This window comes from Squalius cephalus, assembly GCF_949319135.1.
Source record: "Squalius cephalus genome assembly, chromosome: 5".
Taxonomy (NCBI): Eukaryota; Metazoa; Chordata; class Actinopteri; order Cypriniformes; family Leuciscidae; genus Squalius; species Squalius cephalus.
This window is the reverse complement of record NC_137126.1, coordinates 12,349,568-12,374,571: the sequence shown is the minus strand read 5'-3', so window position 1 is coordinate 12,374,571 and position 25,004 is coordinate 12,349,568. Positions and strand designations below refer to the sequence as shown.

The 25,004-nt window shown below is 37.4% G+C and overlaps 2 protein-coding genes and 1 long non-coding RNA gene across 5 annotated transcripts in view; 2 read left to right on the top strand and 1 right to left on the bottom strand.

Moving 5' to 3' along the window:
- Positions 1 to 10,987, top strand: part of traf2b (Tnf receptor-associated factor 2b) — a 39,659-nt gene extending 28,672 nt beyond the window's left edge. For 2 of the 3 annotated variants that reach the window (XM_079870623.1, XM_079870624.1), the window contains exon 12: positions 10,251 to 10,987. In XM_079870623.1, the coding sequence (XP_079726749.1) occupies positions 10,251 to 10,399 (149 nt within the window). In that variant the 3' untranslated portion in view covers positions 10,400 to 10,987. The remainder of the gene's footprint in view (positions 1 to 10,250) is intronic. The other variant, XM_079870622.1, reaches the window with a different exon arrangement.
- fbxw5 (F-box and WD repeat domain containing 5) lies at positions 302 to 23,444 on the bottom strand. Its single transcript, XM_079870621.1, has 10 exons — positions 23,168 to 23,444; positions 20,615 to 20,810; positions 20,121 to 20,278; positions 14,705 to 14,888; positions 14,466 to 14,614; positions 13,556 to 13,879; positions 12,296 to 12,479; positions 12,079 to 12,226; positions 11,185 to 11,397; positions 302 to 2,105 (listed from the first exon to the last, which is right to left on the bottom strand). Exons 2-10 carry the CDS (start codon positions 20,799 to 20,801, stop codon positions 1,835 to 1,837), a joined length of 1,818 nt encoding a protein of 605 aa, XP_079726747.1. The 5' UTR covers positions 20,802 to 20,810; positions 23,168 to 23,444; the 3' UTR covers positions 302 to 1,834.
- On the top strand, positions 23,329 to 24,867 carry LOC307158223. Its single transcript, XR_013821201.1, has 3 exons — positions 23,329 to 23,445; positions 24,044 to 24,124; positions 24,221 to 24,867. It is a non-coding gene; the product is annotated as an uncharacterized lncRNA (long non-coding RNA).
- The last annotated feature ends 137 nt before the right edge of the window (positions 24,868 to 25,004 follow it).

The window sequence follows — 25,004 nt, the reverse complement described above, 5'->3', positions numbered from 1 at the left end:
CCATTTAGCTTTCATGTATCCATTTATATTAGTTTGTATTTTATTATTTAGATAGCTAGCTATTCATTGAAGCAGTCTGATTTTAGTTATAAAAACGTTTTAGTTAACGTTTTGCTTTCGTTTAAGCATAGTATCAGGTTCTGAAGTGTGCTGAACTTGCTGAAAAAATAAATAAAGTTAATTCAACTGGTCTCTACAGTGTCTTTATGTCCCATGTTTTTTTACCTTTGCCAAAGAGTAGGCCTGGAAAATGCACATACATCTTTAGTTGCTTTGGGTAAAATAAAAAATGTACACTGTATCTGGTAAAAGAAAAATAGTTTAATGGGTCAAACCAATTTTACACATTCCACAATACAAAATCTAAAATGGTGGCAAACAGCCACAGGGCAGGTGGGAAAATCAGATTCACAAGCTACCACAAATGCCACACAGGGAACCAGGTCCATTAAAAACAAAACCACTGATCACAACTACAGAGACTAATGCTGCACATTGTGATCCAAACTTTCTCATGCTCTGCCGTAATGCACAAGTAACAGATATTTCAGATGTGCTTCACATGTATAGATCATATATGTGAGCCATGGGGAGCTTTTCATATTTCATGACATCTATGAGATTATAACAAATGAGCACCTTTGCTGAATATTAAATGCTAGTAAACAAATGTAAGCTTATGACACAGGAAGGTGAAGTGCTGGAGATGAGTTGTGGGTATAAATTAGCAAAGCACCCTTATGCTGCATAGTGTTTCAATGCTGTACAGTCATAGAGCTCATCTACATTAAATATAGAATGGAGAATGAAATGGCCTGCAGTCGGACCTGAAATTGAGTTTCTTCTTCAGCTTTTTGGTAGTTTTAACAATCTTATAGGAATAAATGTGAATGTGAACCTGCACATAAAGTCATGACATATGTCACACTAGGATGTACATATAAAATAAATATATGCTACCATAACAGGGGTGCGTCACTGGTGCACTGTTAAAACCGAATGATTGTATAAAGGTGACGGCTAAAGGTTCAAACATGTAGGCTTTGAGTTTCTTTGGAATTTTTACATTTTCAGTATAGTATGATTGTTAAATCCTGTATGACAAAATCCATATGCACAAAGGATACAATTGATTTCAATAATAAAGGCATAGATGGAGTAGAAATAAACATTGTCATTCTGTAACCATGTTAAACTGAACTGCTCTTTCTTATAAAACCACAAATAAAAACCAGAGACGCATAACTGTTGTAAATTTGTACCAGAATTTAGATTTTTCTCCCTTTTTTTGTGAGTATTTAAATACTCTGATCATGTTCTTGTTCTGATCATCTGGTTGTCAAGCTTTTTAGTAACATACTAAAAAAGGTGCAGAAAAAAAAAACCCATAAAAAATATGAATGTGCAGACATGCACAGGTGGTGTTTCAGTCACCACTACTAGGTTAAATGGACTTACAACTGCACACGGGACACACTCACATGTGAATATGACCTATATCTTTCTTCAAATCCTTGGTTCTTTGCCATTGAAGTCACATATCCTGTTGATGTCCGCGTTTCTATGCGCATCAGAACTAATCTTTCACAAATGTGGTGATCCAAAAATCTTATTTTCTTTTGTTGTTTCTTTATGCAAAGATCACTTTTCATTTTTCAGTGATTTATTGATCACGGACGCTATATCCGGTAAGAGGGCCACTAAAAAAACACATGTACCCTTGTTCTTCTCATAGGCACCTATGTAGAAGTCCACAGTTTCTTGACCTCACACATGCCTCTCTGCTCATGGAGTGTCTTTCTGTAATGTTTCGATACGCCTGCCAGTGTCCAGGTCAGGGTTTGCCGTTCAGATTAGCTCTTCTTTGGCCGAGCAAGGATGAGATCAGTTTGCGAGCCCGTGGCGGGTGTCGCGGGGGCTGTGTGAGGCGCAGCATGCGTGGGGAGCGCCACACTTTAATGGTGGAGTCGTCACTGGCAGACAGCAGCAGCTCCTGGTCTGCAGGGCTGAAGGCCACAGAGTTGACCACATCATCATGTTGCAGGCGTGCCAGGCAGATGTTGTAGTGTCGGTCCCAGATGTAACCATGCTTGTCCTCTGCACCGCTGCACAGACAAGTACATTCATTAGAGATTAAACACTTCTAGTGCAGTTATGACTCAATCCTTAAGATCTTTTGTTCAGCAAACATTTAATGATGGTTTAGATGTGTAGATGAGTACATTAGTGCGGACTTAACATTATTATGTGTAAAGCCCCTGACACACTAAGTCGACGGTCGATCAACGTCAGTCGGGCCTTTATTGAGCGTAAGCTGGCCCAGTTTTTGCAGTGTTCTCTTGACACAAGTCAGACCCTGCCTTTTGGTCAACTGAATCATGTTGAATCGGTGTCCATCAGTGAGAGAGAACTGATTGGCTGTTCAGCTTAGTGAACGGGTGAAGTGTTTTCAGCACAAGTGATGAAAGAGTCACAAATGATTTGCTCTTATCATCCGATCGTGGTTGTATCTCTATTAGTGTTACTCGATCTTAGTGCTGCATTTGACACTATCGACCACAACATTCTTTTAAACAGACTTGAAAATTATGTTGGCATTAGTGGAATTGCACTAGCATGGTTTAAATCATACTTATCTAACCGTTATCAATTTGTAGCAGTAAATGAAGAGATGTCTTATAGATCACAAGTTCAGTATGGCGTACCACAAGGCTCAGTACTAGGACCGTTGCTTTTCACTCTGTACATGCTACCTTTTGGGTGATATCATTAGGAAGCATGGCATTAGTTTTCACTGTTATGCTGATGATACGCAGCTCTATATTTCTTCACACCCTGACGAAACTTACCAATTCACTAAATTAACGGAATGCATAGCTGATATAAAACAAAACTGGATAACTAGCAACTTCCTACTACTTAATTCTGAAAAAACAGAGTTATTGGACAAAACATTTCCTCAAGTAATAATCTAGAATACTGTCTAACACTTGATGGCTGCTCTGTCAAGTCTTCGTCGTCGGTTAGGAACCTGGGTGTGCTCTTTGATACCAATCTTTCATTTGAAAGTCAAGTATCTTATCTAGCATCTGTAAAACCGCATTCTTTCATCTTAAAAATATATCTATATTACGTCATATGCTCTCAATGAAAAATGCAGAACAATTAGTCCATGCGTTCATGACATCAAGGCTAGGTTATTGTAATGCTATTATGGGTGGTTGCCCTGCCATAATTCCCAGTTAATAAACAAACTACAGCTGGTCCAAAAGGCAGCAGCTCGAGTTCTTACCAGAACCAGGAAGTATGAACATATTAGCCCGGATCTGTCAACACTGCATTGGCTCTCTATTAAACATCGTATAAATGTTTAAATATTGCTGATCACTTACGAAGCACTAAATGGTTTAGCTCCCCAGTGCTTGAGCGAGCTCTTAACGCATTATAGTCCTTCACGTCTATTGCGATCACAAAATTCTGGCCAGTTGATAATACCTAGAATATCAAAATCGACTTGCTTGCGGTAGATCCTTTTCCTATTTAGCACCAAAACTTTGGAACAATCTTCCTAACATTGTCCGGGAAGCAGACACACTCTGTCAGTTCAAATCTAGACTAAAAACACATCTCTTTGACCTAGCATACACATAACACATTATAGATCATACACTGTTCGCTCGTTGGCCAGAGGAGAACTGGCCCCCGACTGAGCCTGGGTTCTTCCAAGGTTTTTTTTCTCCATTCCGTCACCTGATGGAGTTTTGTTTCCTTGCCACTGTTGCCTTGGCTTTTGGCTTGCTTAGTTGGGGACATTTAATATTCAACAATATTATTGGTCTGCCTTACTTAGGGTGGACGATGATGCAATTTTCTTCTAGAAACAAACTTTGTTGTATTATTTTCATGTTATTATGAAGCTGCTTTGATGCAATCTGTATTGTAAAAAGCGCTATATAAATAAAGATGACTTGACTTGACAATTTTCATTTTGAAGTGAACTATTCCTTTAAATCATTCTGAACACAACTCATCAACACAGAAACATTTGCCTCATTGGTATGAGACACATAACTTAAAACAATGTGTTCTAAAATTGCCTCAAATTATCATGCATGTTTGATATTCTCAGACTGGATGAAAATCTGTGCGATTATTGGTGAAATCTTGACTGACCAATATCTGCAGAATGGCTCTGACTCTCGACAACTTTTCAACTCCTCTAGACTGTAAATCTGGGCAAAAGTCATGTAGTGTATTCCAGCCTTAAATCGTTTTCACATTTGAACATAGATTGTCTAAATCATTTGAAGTAAATGTTTTTTTTGTTTTTTAGAATGATTTACACCAAAAATGATTCTCCTTTTGGATATTATTACAAAAAGAAAAAGGGGGGAAAATAAAAATATTACCCTTTAAAACAATTTCAGAGCCAATGCCTAAATATACACTGAACAAAATTATGAACGCAACACTTTTGTTTTTGCCCCCATTTTTCATGAGCTGAACTCAAAGATCCAAGACTTTTTCTAATACACAAATATTGTTCTCAAATCTGTGTTAGTGAGCACTTCTCCTTTGCCAAGATAATCCATCCACCTCACAGATGTGGCATATCAAGATGCTGATTAGACAGCATGATTATTGCACAGTGTGCCTTAGGCTGGCCACAATAAAAGGCCGTAAACCAGTCAGTATCTGGTGTGACCACCATTTGCCTCACGCAGTGCAACACATCTCCTTCCCATAGAGTTGATCAAGTTTTTGATTGTGGCCTGTGGAATGTTGGTCCACTCCTCTTCAATGGCTGTGCGAAGTTGCTGGATATTGGCAGGACCTGGAACACGCTGCCGTATACGCCGATCCAGAGCATCCCAAACATGCTAAATGGGTGACATGTCCGGTGAGTATCCTGGCCATGCAAGAACTGGGATGTTTTCAGCTTCCAGGAATTGTGTACAACAATGGGCCTCAGGATCTGAGAAGGGTCTGGCTGCAGACCTGCACTTGTAGAAGCTTAGCAGAACTCGATATTGCAACAGAAACTTTTAACTCTCTCTTTTCCAGCACTTTAGACACAGTTGCTCCGTTGCGCTTAAAGAAGATTAAAGAAAATAATCCAACGCCGTGGTACAACGAGCACACTCAGGCCCTTAAGAGAGCAGCCAGAAAAATGGAGCGCAACTGGAAGAAAACAAAACTAAAGGTATTTCGCATTTCATGGAAAGAGAGCTCGATTGCAAACAGAGAGGCTTTAAAAGCTGCTAGATCTGCTTATTTTTCAACCCTATTAGAAGAAAATAAACATAATCCTAGGTTTTTATTTGAAACAGTGGCTAAACTAACGAAAAAGAAAGCTTCAAACACAGATGTTTCCAAGCAGCACAGCAGTAATGATTTTATGAACTTCTTCACTTATAAGATTGATAATATCAGGGACAAAATTATAACTATGTAACCGTCTACTACAGTATCGCATCAGGCAGTGCATTGTAGTCTCCCTGAGGAAAAATTTGATTCATTCGTTGCTATAGGAGAGGAAGAATTTACTAAACTCGTTAAATCATCTAAATCGACAACATGTATGTTAGACCCTATACCGACTAAGCTACTGAAAGAGATGCTTCCAGAGGTCATAGATCCTCTTCTTAATATCATTAATTCGTCTTTGTCTCTAGGATACGTACCAAAAAACTTTAAGCTGGCTATGATTAAACCGCTTGTTAAAAAAACGCAACTTGATCCTACAGAATTAGTCAATTACAGGCCGATCTCGAATCTACCTTTTCTGTCAAAGATACTAGAAAAGGCAGTGTCTTCACAACTGTGTTCCTTTTTAGAAAGAAATGATATCTGCGAGGATTTTCAGTCCGGATTTAGACCGTACCATAGTACTGAGACTGCTCTCGTTAGAGTCACAAATGATTTGCTCTTATCATCCGATCGTGGTTGTATCTCTCTATTAGTGTTACTCGATCTTAGTGCTGCGTTTGACACCATTGACCATAACATTCTTTTAAATAGACTAGAAAACTATGTTGGCATTAGTGGAATTGCACTAGCATGGTTTAAATCATACTTATCTGACCGTTATCAATTTGTAGCAGTAAATGAAGAGATGTCTCATCTATCACAAGTTCAGTATGGCGTACCACAAGGCTCAGTACTAGGACCGCTGCTGTTCACTCTGTACATGCTACCATTAGGAGATATCATTAGGAAACATGGAATTAGCTTCCACTGTTATGCTGACGATACTCAGCTCTATATTTCTTCAAAACCTAACGAAACTTACCAATTCACAAAATTAACAGAATGCATAGCTGATATAAAAAATTGGATGACTCGTAATTTCCTACTTCTAAATTCTGAAAAAACAGAGATTCTAATTATTGAACAAAAAACTTCCTCACGTAATAACCTAGAATACTGTCTAACACTTGATGGCTGCTCTGTTAAGTCTTCGTCGTCGGTTAGGAACCTGGGTGTGCTCTTTGATACCAATCTTTCATTTGAAAGTCACGTGTCTAGTATCTGTAAAACCGCATTTTTCCATCTTAAAAATATATCTAAATTACGTCATATGCTCTCATTGACAAATGCGGAACAATTAGTTCATGCTTTCATGACATCAAGGCTAGATTATTGTAATGCTCTACTGGGTGGTTGCCCTGCACGCTTAATAAACAAACTACAGCTGGTTCAAAACGCAGCAGCTCGAGTTCTTACCAGAACCAGGAAGTATGACCATATTAGCCCAGTTCTGTCAAAACTGCACTGACTCCCTATTAAATATCGCATCAATTTTAAAATATTGCTGATGACTTACCAAGCACTAAATGGTTATGCTCCGCAGTACTTGAGCGAGCTCTTAACGCATTATAGTCCTTCACGTCTATTGCAATCTCAAAATTCCGGCCAGTTGATAATACCTAGAATATCAAAATCGACTGCTGGCGGTAGATCCTTCTCCTATTTAGCACCAAAACTTTGGAACAATCTTCCTAACATTGTCCGGGAAGCAGACACACTCTGTCAGTTCAAAGCCAGATTAAAGACACATCTTTTTGACATAGCATTCACATAATACTTTATAGACTTCTATAATTCAGTGTTAGGCTGCATAGATTAGGTCAGCTGGAACCGGGAACACTTCCCATAAATCCTGATGTACTTGTTACATCATGAGAAGAATGGCATCTACGCTAATTTTAGTGTCTTTGTTTATCCCGAGGTCTTCCCGCAGCCTGCTGGATCCAGGCCGTATCCAGATCTGACGAAGGCCCTTCGCCTGGACCCGATGACAACGCAGTGCTGAAGTGCCAACTAGTCTCTCCCTATGGAGGATCCCTTTACCACTCTACAGATAAAGCGTCGTCGGGAAAACTCAATTTGCGTATCTACCCCGAATTGATAAAATAAAATAAAATTCTGAATCAAAACTATAAGGAAACACCAGTAATTTGTTTAGGCTTGGTTTGTAGGGAATAACAAACCTGCACACATATATTCAAACGCACATAACTATAGAACCAATTCTTAATGCGCATGTGAACGCCATCAGCGTTTCTTACAGGATCGCGTTTAAAGTTTGTGTAAAGAGAATGGTGTCTTCTTGGCGGCCCCTAATTTAATAACAAATGATCGTTGCGACGGAAGCGAATCAATCAAAACTAACTTTAGCTGTAAAATAACTTTATTAAAGAACCGCTATAAAGCCAAAACATTCTCTGTTACCTTAAATTATACGTTTATTTCTGTAAAGCTGCTTTGAAACAATCTATATTGTTAAAAGCGCTATATAAATGAAGATGACTTGACTTGACTTGCACTCCCAGACCTGCACGCTCAGACACCAGCGCTTCCTCTGCAAGTGACGTCACTTGCAATCGACGCATAGTGTGGTTCGTGTCGGATTGAGAACAGCTCCCAATGTCGTTCAAAAATCGTTTCTGTAAGTATATACATATAAATAAATATATATAGTCGCTGTCGGGCGGAAACCTCGTATGTCCAAATTTTGTCAATTTCATATTTTTTCACAAATCGATGCTATTGGACAGTCCCCACGTGGTTCTGTTATTTTTACAAATTATTATCCAATCTAAAGTGTTGAAAATAGTTTGAGAGCAAATTTTCTTAACTCCATTGGACACTTCAACTGTCTGAGAATCCTCCTAACTTCACCTCTTCTTCACTCTGCGGCGGGAGCCTCGCGGCATTTTGTTTCCTCAAGATTGAAAGTCGCAGCGATTAAGAAATCCTCGTCGAGCAACACGTAAAGCAAGCCTTAACTGATTTCATCTGTGTTAAACTATGATATCAGTTATTGATGTATTTTAAATGTCTACTTATTACTAGGCTTATTATACCTGTGCATTGAAGTTTTAAAATGTATCTAATATAATACTTGAATTGAATTAAATGTTTTGGATACCAGCATTAAATTATTGTTTTTATTATTATTTTACTGACTCGAAGTTGACACTGTGCATGTAAAATACCCCAAGTAGCAAGGTTTTAATTTATGGGAGAAAAAAGGGCTGTCTAAGTTACTGGCGCCAAGTAAGCCTATCTTTGGATAACTCTGTATGTTTTTTAGACAATAACGAGTGAAAATAGTTAGGTTAGATACATTTGAGTAGACATGTTTTGTTAAAAATCGATAGCTGTAATGCTTCGGTGCAGAAGGAAGCCTGTGAGCCACGAAGGTAATGCGTGCAGATTAGGCTAATTTCCACCTATTAGACAGCCTAGACACATCATCATTTTTTGTTCTGCTTCACTTATAGCTCTTAAAACTTTAAAATGGAGTTTAGGAAGATGTATGTAACCACAGTCGTTAGCTTTGGTTAACTATTGAAGCCTTTTCTCTTGTCAAAAGGCTCAACGCGACCGATGACTTTGTTTGCGTGCAGATTAATTTCCGCCTATTTTGACAGCCTAGTATTTTGGTATTGCATCACTCATATCTCTTAAACGTTTAAAATGGAGTTTAGGAAGATGTACGTAACCACAATCATTAGATTTGAATAGCTCTTAAAGTCTTATCTCTTGTCAAAAGGCTCAACGCGACCGCAGACTTTGATGAACACTGCTGGCAGCAGCGACGTCTGTGTCCGTACCATTCTAATCAATGACAGCGTAACCTCTTATCTCCCTGCTCCCAACTCATAAATCTTGTGTCTCCGAATAAACATGATTTTGGGGAAATGCTGTGTTAATATGCTTGGGGAAATGTTGTGTTAATATGCCGGTTTCTTTAATTTCCTGAAAAAATTTGCTCACTCAAGTCGGTCACTGCAGTCAGGTCGCGACCCCGATGAGGACAACGAGCATGCAGATAAGCTTGCCAGAGACGGTTTCTGACAGTTTGTGCAGAAATTCTTTGGTTATGTAAACCGATTGTTGCAGCAGCTGTCCGGGTGGCTGGTCTCTTGGAGGTGAAGATGCTGGATGTGGAGGTCCTGGGCTGGTGTGGTTACACGTGGTCTGCGGTTGTGAGGCCGGTTTGATGTACTGCCAAATTCTCTGAAACGCCTTTGGAGACGGCTTATGGTAGAGAAATGAACATTCAAAACAGCTCTGGTGGACATTCCTGCAGTCAGCATGCCAATTGCACGCTCCCTCAAAATCTGCGACATCTGTGGCATTGTGCTTTGTGATAAAACTACATTTTAGAGTGGCCTTTTATTGTGGCCAGCCTATGGCCTATAACACACCTGTGCAATAATCATGCTGTCTAATCAGCATCTAGATATGCCACACCTGTGAGGTGGATGGATTATCTCGGCAAAGGAGAAGTGCTCACTAACACAGATTTAGACAGATTTGTGAACAATATTTGAGAGAAATAGGCCTTTGTGTACATAGAACATTGTGTACATTATATATGCACTCATCATGTCAAAACATGAAGGTAATTGTGAGCTTGCAATTAACGTACAAGTTTAATTAGTCATGCAACCAGTTGATGGTTAATTGAGCAACTAACATTCCTGTTATTAAATATTCAAACAATGCTATGACAAACTCAATCCACTCAATGCTACTTCCACAACATAAAGTTGCTGCATTTGAAAAACATTTAGTGTTGGTATAAATGTCATATCAGCTAGTGAAAGAAAGCTATGGTTTACTATGGTACTGTTACGCTCCACGCGTGTTTTGTGTTTTGTTTTCATTGCTTGGTGCACGTTTGTGTACTTCACACGTGTTGGCTGTTGTGCTCATTATCTTTTCTCTGTCTCTAGCCCACTCTCTCTGCTCGCAGGTTGCTGTGATTGGCCGAGTCGGACGTCAGTCATCATTAAGGCGGCGCTTGGGAGCCAATCGGAGGCCGTCCAGCTGGTTCAAAAGGATGGCGTGTTCATTCATGCTTTCTCTCTCGATCGCGAACTGAGCTCTTTGTAGCGGAATGAGTTTTCTTTAGTGGACTGAGCTCTTTGTAGTGGAATGAGTTTTCTGTAGCTGACTGAGCTCTTTGTAGCGAAATGAGTTTTCTGTAGTGAATCGAGTTTTTGTCTCTGCCCGCGTCTGAGTTGTGTGCTATGTGCTTTGTTCTTTGTATTGTGTTGTCTACCTTTTCATTTGCTCTGATATATCGAGCAACAGCTGATATAGTGGGAAGAGAACACAGGTCAGTATATCGCGATATACACTGCACACGTAGCAGATGATTGTCTAGACACACTAGGTAAGAAGTGAGCGCCACTTAATGTATCTTCTGTTAGATAGTTTAGTTAAGGTGCCGGATGCACTGAAGATTTCGGTTTATTTTCTACATTTTGCTTTGGTTAGATTAGGTTTAGATTAAGGATTGTTTTGTTATATTTCGTTCTTTCCTTTGGTGCCGCTTTTGTTCTTTTCCCATTTATGGTTTGTTTGTTTATATTATCACATTGTACATAGTACACATTATTATTGTTATTTTACTGGATCTAGTGGCTCCGGCTTTATGTGAATAAACGTCCAGTATTTTTCTCTTTCCAAGATTGTCGGTCATGTTCTTCCACCTCATTTCACCTCCAGCAGTACGTTAATATATAAATGTTACGGTACATTCCCTAGACTCTAAAAGTTTGTAACAGTACACAGCATGTAATCCAAATGGCAGCACTGGTTAACAGACCTAATAATCTGTTTACCACAGCAAATACAATGTGCTAGTACTGGGATGTAAATTACCTGGCGACAAAGTCTCGGCTGACATCGAGGAAGATGAAGAAGCACTCATCGTTGGGTGTGAAGGCCCGGTGGGCCCGAAGGCTACGGCGCTCCTCTCTAAGACTCTTAAGATCAATCACATGCAGGTCGATCTCCTCTGCAATGGGCGGAGGGGACATGGGGTCAGAGATCACACATCCCGCCGGCCACGCTCGACTGTTCACGTACAAGTACCTATCAACAGACAAACACTGAATGACAGCTGACACTTTCATTGATAATACTTCCATTTCAGCAGGATTTACACATTTTTGACCACTTTCTCTGGTCAGCCATAAACCATTTTTTTTAAAAGTCAAAATTATATTTATATTAAACATAAATGTGTGGTATTCAAACTGCTCTGAAATCTGTAGAACAGACAACAACGCCATGTTTTTACTTTGGAACGTCCAGCGATTACATTTAACTAAATCTAAGCTTTTTGAAGTTTAATAATCACATATAGCCATACAATATCTTAAATGATATAAGAAAAGTCTTAATTATTATTTCAAGAGGTCTTAAATTTTGGGGACAGAAAAACAGGTATCGACCTGTAATTATTGTAATAATTAAGACTTTTCTTATATCATTTAACATATGTAAAGCTTTGTATGGCCTTATCAGTTTTTGATCAGCTTTCTAAGCCTGCTTTTGTCCCCTGAAGAAAGACTTTGTGGTTTTGTATCCCATGAAACACAACAGTAACATCCAGGACTTGCATGGTAAGCCAAGCCAGATAATATTCTACACAAATTTGTTCTCTTGATTAAATTTCACACGCCATATGAACTTGCTGTGTATACTGCATCAGTCCAAAGTCAATTAAAAGCTCATGTATGCTAGTCATCTACTGTTGCACAGCACACTGACCTATGGTCAGGTGACAGACCCATGCCGATGATGTGGCCGTGTATGTCGATCACATGATCCAGCGAATCAAAGAACTCCTCTGTACTGCGCTCTTCTCCTAACACAGGACCACTTGTTGTCATTTGATCAGGCATTATCCGCTTGATCCCTGAAACACACAAACACATGAGTTCACCATCCCACATGTACTGTATGGAAAACACAAGTGCACACTCACCGATTTGGTGAGGCGAGTAGGTGAGGCTGCCAGTGGTGAAGAGGAGGTAGGTCTTGTCCTCTCCTTCTCCAGGAGCTGAGGGAGACACCAGGTTTGGATCAGGAGCTTTGGTGCGTCTTCTGCCCATCAGCCTGGCCACCTTCGTCTCCAACTCTCGATCACGAGCCGCTATGCTCTGACAACCCTACCGGCAGCAAATACAGCACACATAACTGATAACATATAATAACACTTCAAGAAGTGCTTTTACTGAAACAGTTTTCAATCATAGTTGATCTTTTGCTACGGTCTGTTATTCTTAATTGCTAAGGAAATGCACTTCAAAAAGAAAAAGCCAGTCCATTTTACTTCCGTAATCTGACACACTTCAGAATTAAAGAAATATTAAATGAAAAAAAAAAAAAAAGTTTTATATATATATATATATATATATATATATATATATATATATATAAATATATATATATATATATATATATATATATAGACTTGGAAAAGGGAAAGTTAAAGATTTATGAAGACAAATCTAGGGGTGTTTTGAGCATTACCGTGAGTAATTCACAATTAGGCCAGCAACATGTATTAAATACTGTAAATTGTTTTGAATTCATGCAATGAAATTTCAATGCAATGTTGATTTGCAGTATTGAAGTCACCTTTTTAAAAAATTGAAACTGACAGAATATTTATAGGATAGATGTGGAACCAAAAATATTATGGTCTATGTCAGGCATGAATAATTTGATATTGCATTATACCCTAATAATCACTGCTTTTGATTTCATAGTGTTGTTTAAATTAAAACAAAATTCAGGAACACGTGGTTATAGAACAAATTTCCCATTTTCAAAGACAAAACTTTTTTTTTCATCTATGTATTCTGTATCTTTACAAGCATGAGGTAATTGCCAATATCTTTCAAGGCTGTTGTTACCGGTGGTGTCAACTTGAAGAACTGCATGCATTTGAAATTTGGCGTAAACAAACATTGAAATGCATATTTGCAATTATGCAACAGATTGTGTGTGCACATCTAATCGAATTTGAACCACAATATAATTCCATAGACTGCAAAAAGATACAATTAAATCCAATTGAACACTAATCATTGTGTGCATGCTGCTCTTTGTCAAAGTTCCTGTAAAATATTGCCTATTTTTTCTTCTACATTTACATTTATTCATTTAGCGTTCTAGGCATTCTTCACAAAGTCATTGGGATCATGCTTCACGTGAGATGCTAGTGATTTCTAGATCTTACATGTATTACATGCTGCAGGCCAGATGGGTTATATGAGGGCAGATGTGCTGACACTCTTTTTTCTCCTCGCTCCTCATCCTCCTCGTCCTCATCATCATCTTCCTCCTCCTCTTCATTGTCTGTATTTCCCAGATCAAAGAAGAGAGGCTGGTGCTGCTGTGTCCGCTGAGCTTGTGCCTGTGACTGAGCTTCATAGTCCAGGAGGAGGTCAGGAGAGTCGTGTCGACGGCAGTGGGCCACCATCACTGTGCGGATAGTGCTGGCATTGATGTTCTGGATCTTAAAGAGACGCTTCACCACATTCACGTTTTCTGACTCAATGTCCTGAACATGGAGAGGGGAAACACTGAGTAGTTAGGACAAGAATGTTGTCTATATTGTCTAAAGCTACATAACTCAATAACCATTAAATGACCAGATATTTAATAATCTACCACAATGAAAATATGTGGAAGATCACAATGGAATGACACAATAGAAACAACTGTTTTATCACTGGGTAAAAAGCTTTTTTTTAATGAAATGAAAAATATACACTATTCAACAAAGTGGATCAAAAAAGTTCATCAAATTTGTCCTAAGACAAGAACGGGTATTGTTCAAAATTCATGTATAACTTTGATGAAAGGTTTTGATCCACTTCAAATGCTGACTACTGTATTTCATGGTCAGTAGGCAACATTTTCTCAATTGATCAACTATAGTTAATTTTGGACCCAGCACATCACTTTGAGACCATTTAAGAACTGAACATTATATTACGTGTTCTGCGTTAGACTAAACTGGGAAGGGTGGCAGCACTTGCATATTATTGTCCTATTGTTATATTAATTGCTTCTATTGCTCTCCTCATTTGTAAGTCGCTTTGGATTAAAGCATCCGCTAAATGATTAAATGAACACATCTGTACCTGGAAGGCTTTGTTGAGCCAGAGCACAGAGCAGGAGGTCATGTTGCCAATCCAGTGCAGGTTACCAGAGATAAGGTGAGTCTCATTCAGCCAGCAGCCGAACACGTCATAGGGTTTATTTCTCACGCGGGACAACAGAGTGTAGTTCTCTACGGATCCAAAACAACAATATCAATCAAAAAATCTACTTATATTTACTGTGGGTGTGTGCAGCTGATGCATAAAACAACTGTCTCTACCCAAACTGAAGACTGCAATCTCTCCAGAGGAGGAGTGATGTGGGCCCAGGTAGACCCCTGACACCAGCAGGAGTGTATCATCAGCGTTAAACTGGGAGAACTGAGTGTAGCCCCAGTTAAACTGTCGCATACTGTAGCTGTGAACCAAAGAAATGGTGCCATCTGGTTTCTCTGTGTCCCAAACCTGTAGAAACAACATTCAGTGAACAACAAAGCAGTAACAAACACAATTTTATTTTTCAACATTGAGATTTTAGTTTACATGTTATATACAGTGCTTAAAGAGTAACTAAACCCTAAACCAACTTTTTTTAGTTAATGATCTGTAAGAATGGGGCTTTATTAGTGCTGTTCATTGATTCAAGTATTTTTTTTGACATTTGTGTTTAAAGTGTTTTAATTTTACAAAATATGGTGTAAAAACGCCTGAGTGCTGCCCTCTTCAGGTTGAACAGTGGCTACTGCAGTTGAATTTTCCTATTGGAAGTTGTGGTACCCTCTGACGTCAGAGAGTACCAGCTAACCATGCCCTTGCCTACAGAGAGATACATCTCAGATGCACGCCCCCTCTCCACTGGGCTCTGCCTACTTTTCCAGCATTTTTCAAATATTGCCAGTGGGTGGAGTCAGGCTCTGACCAGGGGTTTAGTTACCCTTTAAAGGGAACTGTATATTTAGTGGTGCTTGCTAAAGCAAACATCACTGTTACCATCGCTCATGGCTCAATTACATAAGTTTCAGAGAGGAAGGTAAGGATTATTTTTGTTAAAACCCTTGTTTAAATATGCTCTTAGAAATGCACACTGTTACATCATGCATCATGTGGGTTTCATATGGTTGTAAAAACTTTTCATTTTACTAAAACTAACTTTAATAACACTAAAAATATCATGTGGTGTAACCATAAATTAGAATATAATTTCCTTACACCTTGAATGTACACATCATAACTATGATTTTCAAACATGTTTAAGGTGACATAAGCCCTATTCGGACGGGACTAGTTTCACAGGGGGACGTTAGAGAAATTTCTGTTTCACAGACGTACTTTGAGATTTTAATCCTGTCCGAATCTGCCATGTCTGTCTTTTTCTCACACGACCTCTGTAAAAATTCCAGAGCAAATTACCTACTGTTTTTCGTCAAACTCGGCGGTCCTCAGAGAAATCTAATCCCGTCCGAATGCGAATGTCTGTGATTGCCGAAAATGTTTTTTTCCAAAACGCTTTCTCTTGTGTGTTTTGGTCAACGTGAACTACCGTACAATCTCTCGCTATCGCGCCGGTATTGAAGTTTCTGCTTTTTGCGCACCGATAATGGATGTAGATGTGTTCGGTACACTGTGAAGAAATAAAAAAATGAAATCAACAAGAAGAGCCAAATCACGTAAACTGTTAAGACTGGCTACTGTAATATCAGTTTCAGGTAAGATTACTTTCATTTCTGCACTTAATTACATAACGTGTAAATTATATAAATTAAAACTTTTTATTCCAGTGGGTTTATTATAAGAACCCAGTTCTATAAAATCATGATGATACATGTATGTTTAGTTTTTTTATACTACAATTTTTATAAAATGTTTACAAAACACTAAATACGTTAGGACGTTTTACTTTATATTTCAAAGTGCTTAATTTTAAAAGTAGGCTACTTAATTTCAAAATACATTTGATCAAATTTCATGACCATACGCAATCCATGCATTCTGAACACGTGATCTTCTGCAATGCCCACATGTAAAACACAGACACTCCTACCTCGGTAATAAACACGGAGATGTTAGTCCCGTCCGAATCTGTACATGAAATCACAGAGGTAGGTTGATAAGAATTGTAACTCAAACGTCGTTTGGAAAACTAGTCCCGTCCGAATAGGGCTATAGTTACACGTTACATGTACTAACTACAGTAATAACAGTAAATTATGCATAATTACAAGCAACTAAACCAAACCCTAAACCTATTCGAATAGTAAGTGTATTTAGTTAATTAAAATTACTCAGTGCTTATTTGTGTAATTACACTGTAACAACGTCAACTTAGGATAAAGTGTAACCTAAGAAGTATTTTTTATACAAATATCATAAGTTATAAATTTTAATAAAATCCATTAAATGTTTTGAGTGTTGCACCACGTAATATTTTTTATAACCTAAACTAACCTTGCCTGTCATAAAAATGTAAAATGAACTGATATTTTTGGCACTGATACAGTCATGAGGGTCTACATGATTCTTTTTATGATATCAACATCCTGTTCATAGATTTTTATTTTTATTTTATTCATGTTGGTCACAACACATGACTAATTTGGTGGAGAAAGGTTTTTAAAATATTAATGGTTTTTTTGTATTAATATTTGATAATAAAAGATTATGCTGAACAACTGTACATGGTTTTGTTTCCAAGAGTTTCATTCTTTTATTGAGGCTTTTTTTCTTCACTATGATATCAGAAGTTTTCAAGTCATTATACATATGAATTACATTTATAAATAAATCTGGACAAAAAAAAGCATCATGTCATTGACCTTGCTGTTATTTGATTTGAAAAAGTATTAAATTCATAACTTGTCCTATACCATTTGCACTAAGAACATGAAATTAGTATTTAATAAAATAATATGATTTTGTAAGCTTGGTGAACAGCTTTGGAAAATTTGATGTTTACCCATTCAAAGAGATAGGAGCTGTACTTACATGACTGAGGCCCTGTCTACAGCTGGTATTAACCCTCTGAGGTCTGAGCTGTTTTCTGGGCCCTGGAGGTGTTCTGACATGCTCTGACATTTCTGGTTATTTCTGTTACTTGTGACATTTTCATGGCTAAAGTCTAATTACACTGTATTCAGCACAAACTCTGCTACAATAATATATCAACAGCATGTATGTAAAAGTTTGTAGTTTTGAGATAATGACATTTATGCGTGGTTTGTGAAAATACAAAAAAAAATTCTCACTGAAATAAGGCCATGAAACCCCTACTGATTATTTCTTCACAAGACTTTTGAAAATTGTATGACGTAGCCTAGAATATTTGCTGCAAAACTATGTGAAAATCACCCTGACTGCTCATTCAGAGAAGACAATATATTGATTTAAAATTTTTACGACGTGTTTTGTGTGAATAAGCCTTATGCGAGAGCTCATTAATATGTATGGCTTTTCTCACCTGAGAAAGACAAAGACACTCCCCTAACGGCCCTATTAGGAGCTATCAGGCCCCTATCATTCTGAGCAACCTTGCACAATACTGTAAATGAGGAGATTTAAAAAAGAATGGCTTTTAGATTGTTTGGATTTATTTACACAACATAATCCAAATAGACACAACAAATGGCAAAAAGCACTTATTGAAAGACAGAGACCTTTGTGCCATTCCTAAAAACATTGTAAATACCTTTCATTTCCAAGGTGTTTGATTTTCACTTTACCATGTTCATGTTCCAGAGACTCATGTGAATGTTGAAGTCGGCAGGACTCAGTGGCATCTGGGCCCTGAAAAAAAAGTGAACATACTGATATCAAGAGAAAGGCCTGCACGATTTTGGAAATAAATATTAGATTTTTCTGTTTTTTTAAATTGCTTTTTAAAATTCACAAAATACACACACACACACACACACACACACACACACACACACACACACAAATGTTTCCAACAATATATAATATAATGAACACCAGGTTTGTTGTGCCTTGTAGGCATAGGCTATGCGCAGTGCTGGGTAAAATAATAATAACAATAGATAGCAGTATAAATCTTCCAAAATATTTTAGTAACAACCAAGCTAGAGAAAAATATATTGATTATCATGTTACTTCAAATGTTTCCATTCGTTATGATGATATGAAATGAGATAATAGTAAAAACATGAAGCCGTTTGGTGTGTTTTGCTTTTCAAATTTTCAAATGATACATTCACGATCGCGCTGCAAAATGTGATACATTCAAACGCGATCGCGCTCAAATATAAAACATTATGGTTACCACGTTTGACCAGATATCCACAAACACAGTAGGCCTAACAGTAAACACGGGTCTAAATATGATAATATTCCCCATATATCTAGCAACAGTTCAACTGCAATGTGACATTTATGCAACAATAACAAACATGTAAGAATTTCTTACCTTAAATCTTTCTTGTCTTCAAATCGCGTTCTTCTTCTGAGGTAGCCTAAATCCAATGTAAGCTCAGGCGCGTCTTTCAAACTCGACGAAAAGTGAAGTGAAGTGTTTTGGTGTTTTGTTGTTGAGGTAACGAGCGCGTTCGCGTTCCATGTGGAGATTTGCATGTGAATATCTTTTGCGCGAGTGGGCGTGGCCAAATTAACTGTAATGAGCAAGCGTTTGAGAAGCTGGACATCTTGTTGGTTTTATACAAATTACTTAAACAGAAAATATTTGTTTTCATTTTGAACCCGATCATTTAAAAGTACACACTTAAATGTTTATAAAGGTGTATGGCTCATAAATGTGTGACAAGTATTCGCTGAGTTTTGTTTCAGTTTATAGACGTGCTCAAGAAAAAAAAGTTCACCGCGACGGAGAGGCAGAACGCACACCCTGTTTATTTTCATTATTTTACAAAAGCACACTGTTTTGATTTGATTGTAAGTGGACACATACAAAAGTAGAAATATCACAGATTCTTTTTTTATATTTCTTTTTTCTGTATGACCATAAATGACGGAGTAATTTAAGTTTATAGTGCTACAATGTGGAGAAAATCCAGCAAAACGCGCCCGCGCGTTTGCCGACCTCAGAGGGTTAAGATGCGTTTTGGTCCACCGGATCACAAGTAGACAAGGGAGACATACTCGTTTACACCTGGTGTTTTAATCATTCTCTTTCTTCCACTTTTTCTTTCAGGGGAGGGTCTATGGGTAGCTAAATGTATGGGTTTTTTTTTCGATCTAATGGACAAAGTAAGCTCAACCAACGTCCCCGGATATGACGGAAAAACATACGGAGAGCAGCAGCTTTCGTTTCTGAACACGGTAAGTGCATGTTGGAAATCAGGAATGGTGAGAGAACATTATGCTTGGTACATCCTCAAACCAAACTTGGGTCTTCAGCGGACAACGTTTAAATCCCGTCTGGCTAGCTCACTTCGCATAATGTTTACGCATCAGGTCAGTAGGCGGAGAGTAGACGGTCCTTTGTGGCTGTTCAAACATATTCGACCACATGAGCGTCAACAACACCAAAGCAATCAGGTCTAATGAGTTTTTGACTACCTCTGGAAGTGGACAAGCTCAAAACGTTTTAGACTCTGTTTACACCTGTATTTAGCGTCGCTCGCTTGTGATCCAATCGACCAGGGCCTGAATTAGCTGCCCGAGAGGCATTTCAAAGTGGCCGCAGAGTGAAATGAATTGCCTGAAAGGAACTGCAGTAGGCAGTCTTACCTTAACAGTACAGTCTTTAGAGCAGGAAGAGAAGCGATGTCCACGGTGTGAGAAGGCCAAATGCAGGACCTGATCATGATGTTCCTTCAAAGTCTGAACCTCCACACAGGGGATGCAGTCATACAGCCGCTTGAACTCCCTATACCACGACGCAGAAGCTGCACACATACAGGAATTGCATTGTTACTTTCAAAAGGTGCCGCCACAGTCATGACAAAATAAAGTGCCAAACTTAAGGCACTGTCACATGTATTTTACTACTAAGTGGATTATTGAAGACCATATGTACACATTCCACTTCAGTTGTTCTTCACAGATGTGAAAGGTGGGGATGGAGATTATTAGGAGGCCATGATTGGCAAGGGCCAATGGATGGAATTTGGCCAAGATACCGGGGTTACACCCATAATCTTTAAGAGAAGTGACATGAGATTTTTAATGACCACAGAGAGTCAGGACCTCGGTTTAATGTCTCATCCGAAGGATCACAGTACCTGGGTGACGAGGCACAGAGCGAGGGATGCGGTAGTAGCTATAGAAGAGCTCCCTCCAGAGGAACTCATCCCGCGACACAGAAAACCACTGATGGCAGGTAAACCCAGCGCTCAGCACCGCCTCATGAGGGAGATGCAAGAAGATTTCCAGCACCAGGCTGTCCGGCAAGCCAGGGCCACTTGCCATCCTGACATCCTAAGAGAACATAACATTAACAATGACTATCAATCCAAACATGTAAGAAACAACTCAGAAGCCTCAAACCTAAAATGTTCTGCAGGGACACTATCCATGCCTAGGACCAGGTACTCCTTTAAAAAAACAGAACTGAGATTTGAACTCTTCCCTTTATAAATTTACCCTAAAAGTAACATTTTGAACAATCTTCATTGCATTTGGGCTTAAGTTCTGTGTAAGGAACAAAAATGAGAAACGTTTTAATATAGGTCCTTGTACTACGTGCTCTAGAGATCAATGAGCTGAGAATGAGATATTAAGGTATATTAAGATATTTTCAGAAACACCTGTATAACCCAAATTTATTGTGACACAAAATGGTAAAACCAAGTAACATAAAAATACCACCAATACATAGATATAATCACTCAAAAAAAAAAAAAAAAAAAAAAAAAAAAAAAGTAAAATAAAAATGGTCAAGCAACATCCACTGAACCACTTGAGATAGATTGGCCCTCTACTATTTATTAAATTAAATCCACCAAATGGTGCCATTTACTGTATCAGTTAACTAGATAAAACAACCAATTAGCAAGAAAATGTTAATACAGTTAAACCAAACTTCATTCAGACACCTTCAACATTTCTCACATTATCACAGTTTTTTTGCAATAGTTTAGAAAATGTTAATAACTCCTTCCGTTAGACTGTCTCAAAAATTAATTAGGTTTAATAGCTGTCAGCTGTTAAATTTAAGTACACAATAAGATACTGATAAGAACTGATAAGAATGTAAATGTGTACCTTGAAATGCAATGCAACTCGCTTTGGATAAAAGTGTCTGCCAAATGCATAAACATAAATATATATATAATAAATAAGATAGCCTAATACCAATTTAGGTCAACAAATTACCAAGCAATGCTTAATTTTGTTCAGTCTGTGGTGTTAAAAGGTCACATTACCAATTAAAGAAAAAATACTTAAGCAAAACATGGACAAGTCAAAGTGTATGAATAATTTTGGGTCCCAACATTTTATACTGGTAGTCCACTGTATGAAGAATTTTTGGGTATAATATGTCACAGTTTACTTTATTTTGCTATCCTCACTTACATAAATCAACTACAGTGTCCTGCACCCACTAGTAAAAAATTATATCTGAATAATTTTTGGTTTGACTGTATAAAAGAAAAATAATATAGTGATATTGCATAGCCTACATAACAGACAATGTCCATCTCTAGCAATTTTAAGCTTATCTTTCAAAAAATAGCTTTTGACACCCTACCTGTAAATTCATCCACTATAAAAAATTGCCCTCTCATTTTTCTTTTCTAATTTAAGACCTGACAGCTGTGAAATATTAGTAACAGTCTCGCCTTCTCCACCCATATGTTTATTTTTAGGGGTAAAGTGTTAAAGGAAACTATGTATAAATATTTTTTTCTAAGCCTCCACTTTGGAATCTGTAGTTTGTTGTTGTTGTTTGCTGATGTTTGAACACCTTTTTACTGATAATAAATTGATCTAAGAGAATTAAGCACATAAAGAAAACTTTATTTATACAAAGAGAAGTGTCTTTGAATAAATTATTAACTACAATGTTTAGGAAAGCTAAAATAATCTGTATTCTAGGGATGTATTAATGTGGAAATGTTTATCATTATTTTTGTTATGATTGATAACTGATACAATGGCATGAATCAATATTGATGTTTAATGGGGAAAAACAGCAATAAACACTAAAGTTCAAAACTATACTTTAGTCAGTTTAGACAAAAACTAGATGACAAACAGGAAAGCTTGATCATGAAATAAAAATAAGATAAAAATTAACTACATACAATAACTACGTTATTTTTGTAGGCATTCAGTGATGGTTACGACCCAGAAGAACGTCCAAATCAGGTCAGATAAGATAAGGTAACTTACATGTTATTTTCAAGCAGTGCAACCACATACAAATTTGGTAACAAAGTTTTGATGTTTTTATGTCATGGCAGATATTGAACATCTATACTGTCCTGTCTGTTCTAAACTAAACTCAAACTCAATTTAAGCTCCAGTGTTTAATTTTCTTTATACAAGTGTTAAACAGGAAAAAAAAAAAAAAAAAAAAGTATCAAAACATTATCATATTTTGATCATTTTCTTTGCAACCTGGCACAGAACAAGAATATACTGTTTGAATGCACATAATAAGCAAGACATAATACCGACATATTGCTGTTAGTTGTTATTTTTCGTTAGCAGCTAAAGCAGCTAATAACACAAGCTAATCTCATTACCAAAGCTCAAGACAAACAAAAATCCACCGGACAAGCTTTGTGAAATTATATTTCACATAAATATTTACTTTAATTTTACATTACCTGCCAAACGTCACAACCTGTGGAATAAATAGCTGTTTTACAAGAAAGGAAAAGATATCATCCTTAATTTGTTTCAGCTCCGGTTAAACGACTAGCACAAACCCCAGTCTAAAACAATCGCACTCCGATGCAATTCGTGCTGGAATAGCTCAGGTCAAAAAAGTCGATCGCAGAAAATGTTTACGTCTCGTCTGTTGTGTCGTAGGATGTCTCAGGTTGAGCTTTTTGAATGAGAGATGAGACAGAGACAGCTATGTTACTATGATTGATTATGAGTGGTAAGTTTAACCCTAAAAATTGCTCTTTAATAGTGTCATTATTTTATCTATTCAATTATGTGAAGCAGAAACTTGCTTTTTAATTAAATTGTGCACGCAGTTATTATAATAAGTGTGTGTGTGTGTGTGTATTTATAGTGAATATGTAAACAAACTATTAAGAACTTAATTGGTTTTTGATGTAAAAATGTGAGTTAATGGCTCAAATTCAAGTTAATGGCGTTATGGATAAGAAAGCTGACTCTGGTCATATCACTTTACATGAGCAAGTTCTGTAAAGACGGTAAAAAAAAAAGGCCCTAAGAGAATGTGTAGTTCTATTGTAATTTCTAATTTATTTATCATAACCCCATTATACTTATCGTATAATGTCCTTTATATTGTATAATAATGTCCATTAATAGTTATTCCAAATTATAACATATTTCTATACGTATTAATTATAGTTCAGTAGTTCATTTATTTTGTTATAAGTCGGGTTTGTATATGCAAGTTACATATGTACCTACCACACCATGGTGAAGTAGTGTTAGTGTGAGCAGCAGAATGCAAATGCTGTACAAGTGTTTAGTAATGTGACTATATTTTTGCTTTTTAGGGCTGTCTTACCTTGCTGAGAGGTTAGCTTCATGTCTTACATCTTCAAAAGGAGTCACAAACACAGGGTGACATGCTAACAGTAAGTAATATATGCAACAATAATAAAAAAATAATAATAAGGATTCAGCTTACAGTTTAGGCCCTAATTTTGAAATTCTTATTTCTTCTTTTGCAGGACAGCAAGTTTGGTCAGTCTCAAGGGCACCTCTATCAAGTGACCCCTCCACATGCAGTCTGGTGGTGCCTATATAAAGCAGCATTTTTAATAATCAGTTAGGAACGAAAGCACTAATTATAAATCCATTAAGACAGACAATATTTTTTCCTATACTGACAGTAATGATGAACTGCCTGTAAACTCTGTTAAGGGGATGGGCATTTCTGATAACCTGTTCAGTGCGTAAAGCATAATGCAAAACTGAGTGGTCAATATAAACAAAATACAATGTTCCCATGTGACCCTATAATAAACAAATGATGTTTAACATGGCTCTAGCTTTATCTTTTTGATTATATACAGATAACATTTTGCATATGAACTACATGAAACAAAGTAAAGCTTAAAATGGAGATGCCAAATGGATGCCAAAATTCCAATGTTATTGTGATTATCAGTACATTAATTTCAGAACTAAACAGCTGTGATTACAAGCCCGATGTCTATTTTCAATTATATAGATGCACATTAAAATGAGATGTACTCACATATAAATGCCCATAATCCAATTTAACATCTGTATGCAACAAAAATGCTAAAGCTTGTGTCGTGGAAAAAGTCTTCTCCTCTTTGCAAGAAATAACTCGAGTGACGAGTTCCAGATGCCAAAACGTAGACTTTATTGGTGGAGACAACAAAGCCGCTCAGTCAAAACTCAAATTTTTATAGTTTCTTAGACCTTGCCCCTCAACTTTGCTCAACCAAGGGGTGTTAGTTAGGTCATCTTTAATTTTTGTTAATT

Bases quoted from the DNA above. Each gene is read 5' to 3' on its own strand.
- fbxw5 (XM_079870621.1), bottom strand. From the start codon at position 20,801: ATGGCAAGTGGCCCTGGCTTGCCGGACAGCCTGGTGCTGGAAATCTTC. The intron at 20,279-20,614 runs GTACTGTGATCC...GTATGTGTGCAG, and splicing joins CTCTGTGCCTCGTCACCCAG to CTTCTGCGTCGTGGTATAGG. The intron at 2,106-11,184 runs GTAATTTACATC...TTGTCTGTGCAG, and splicing joins AGCCGAGACTTTGTCGCCAG to CGGTGCAGAGGACAAGCATG.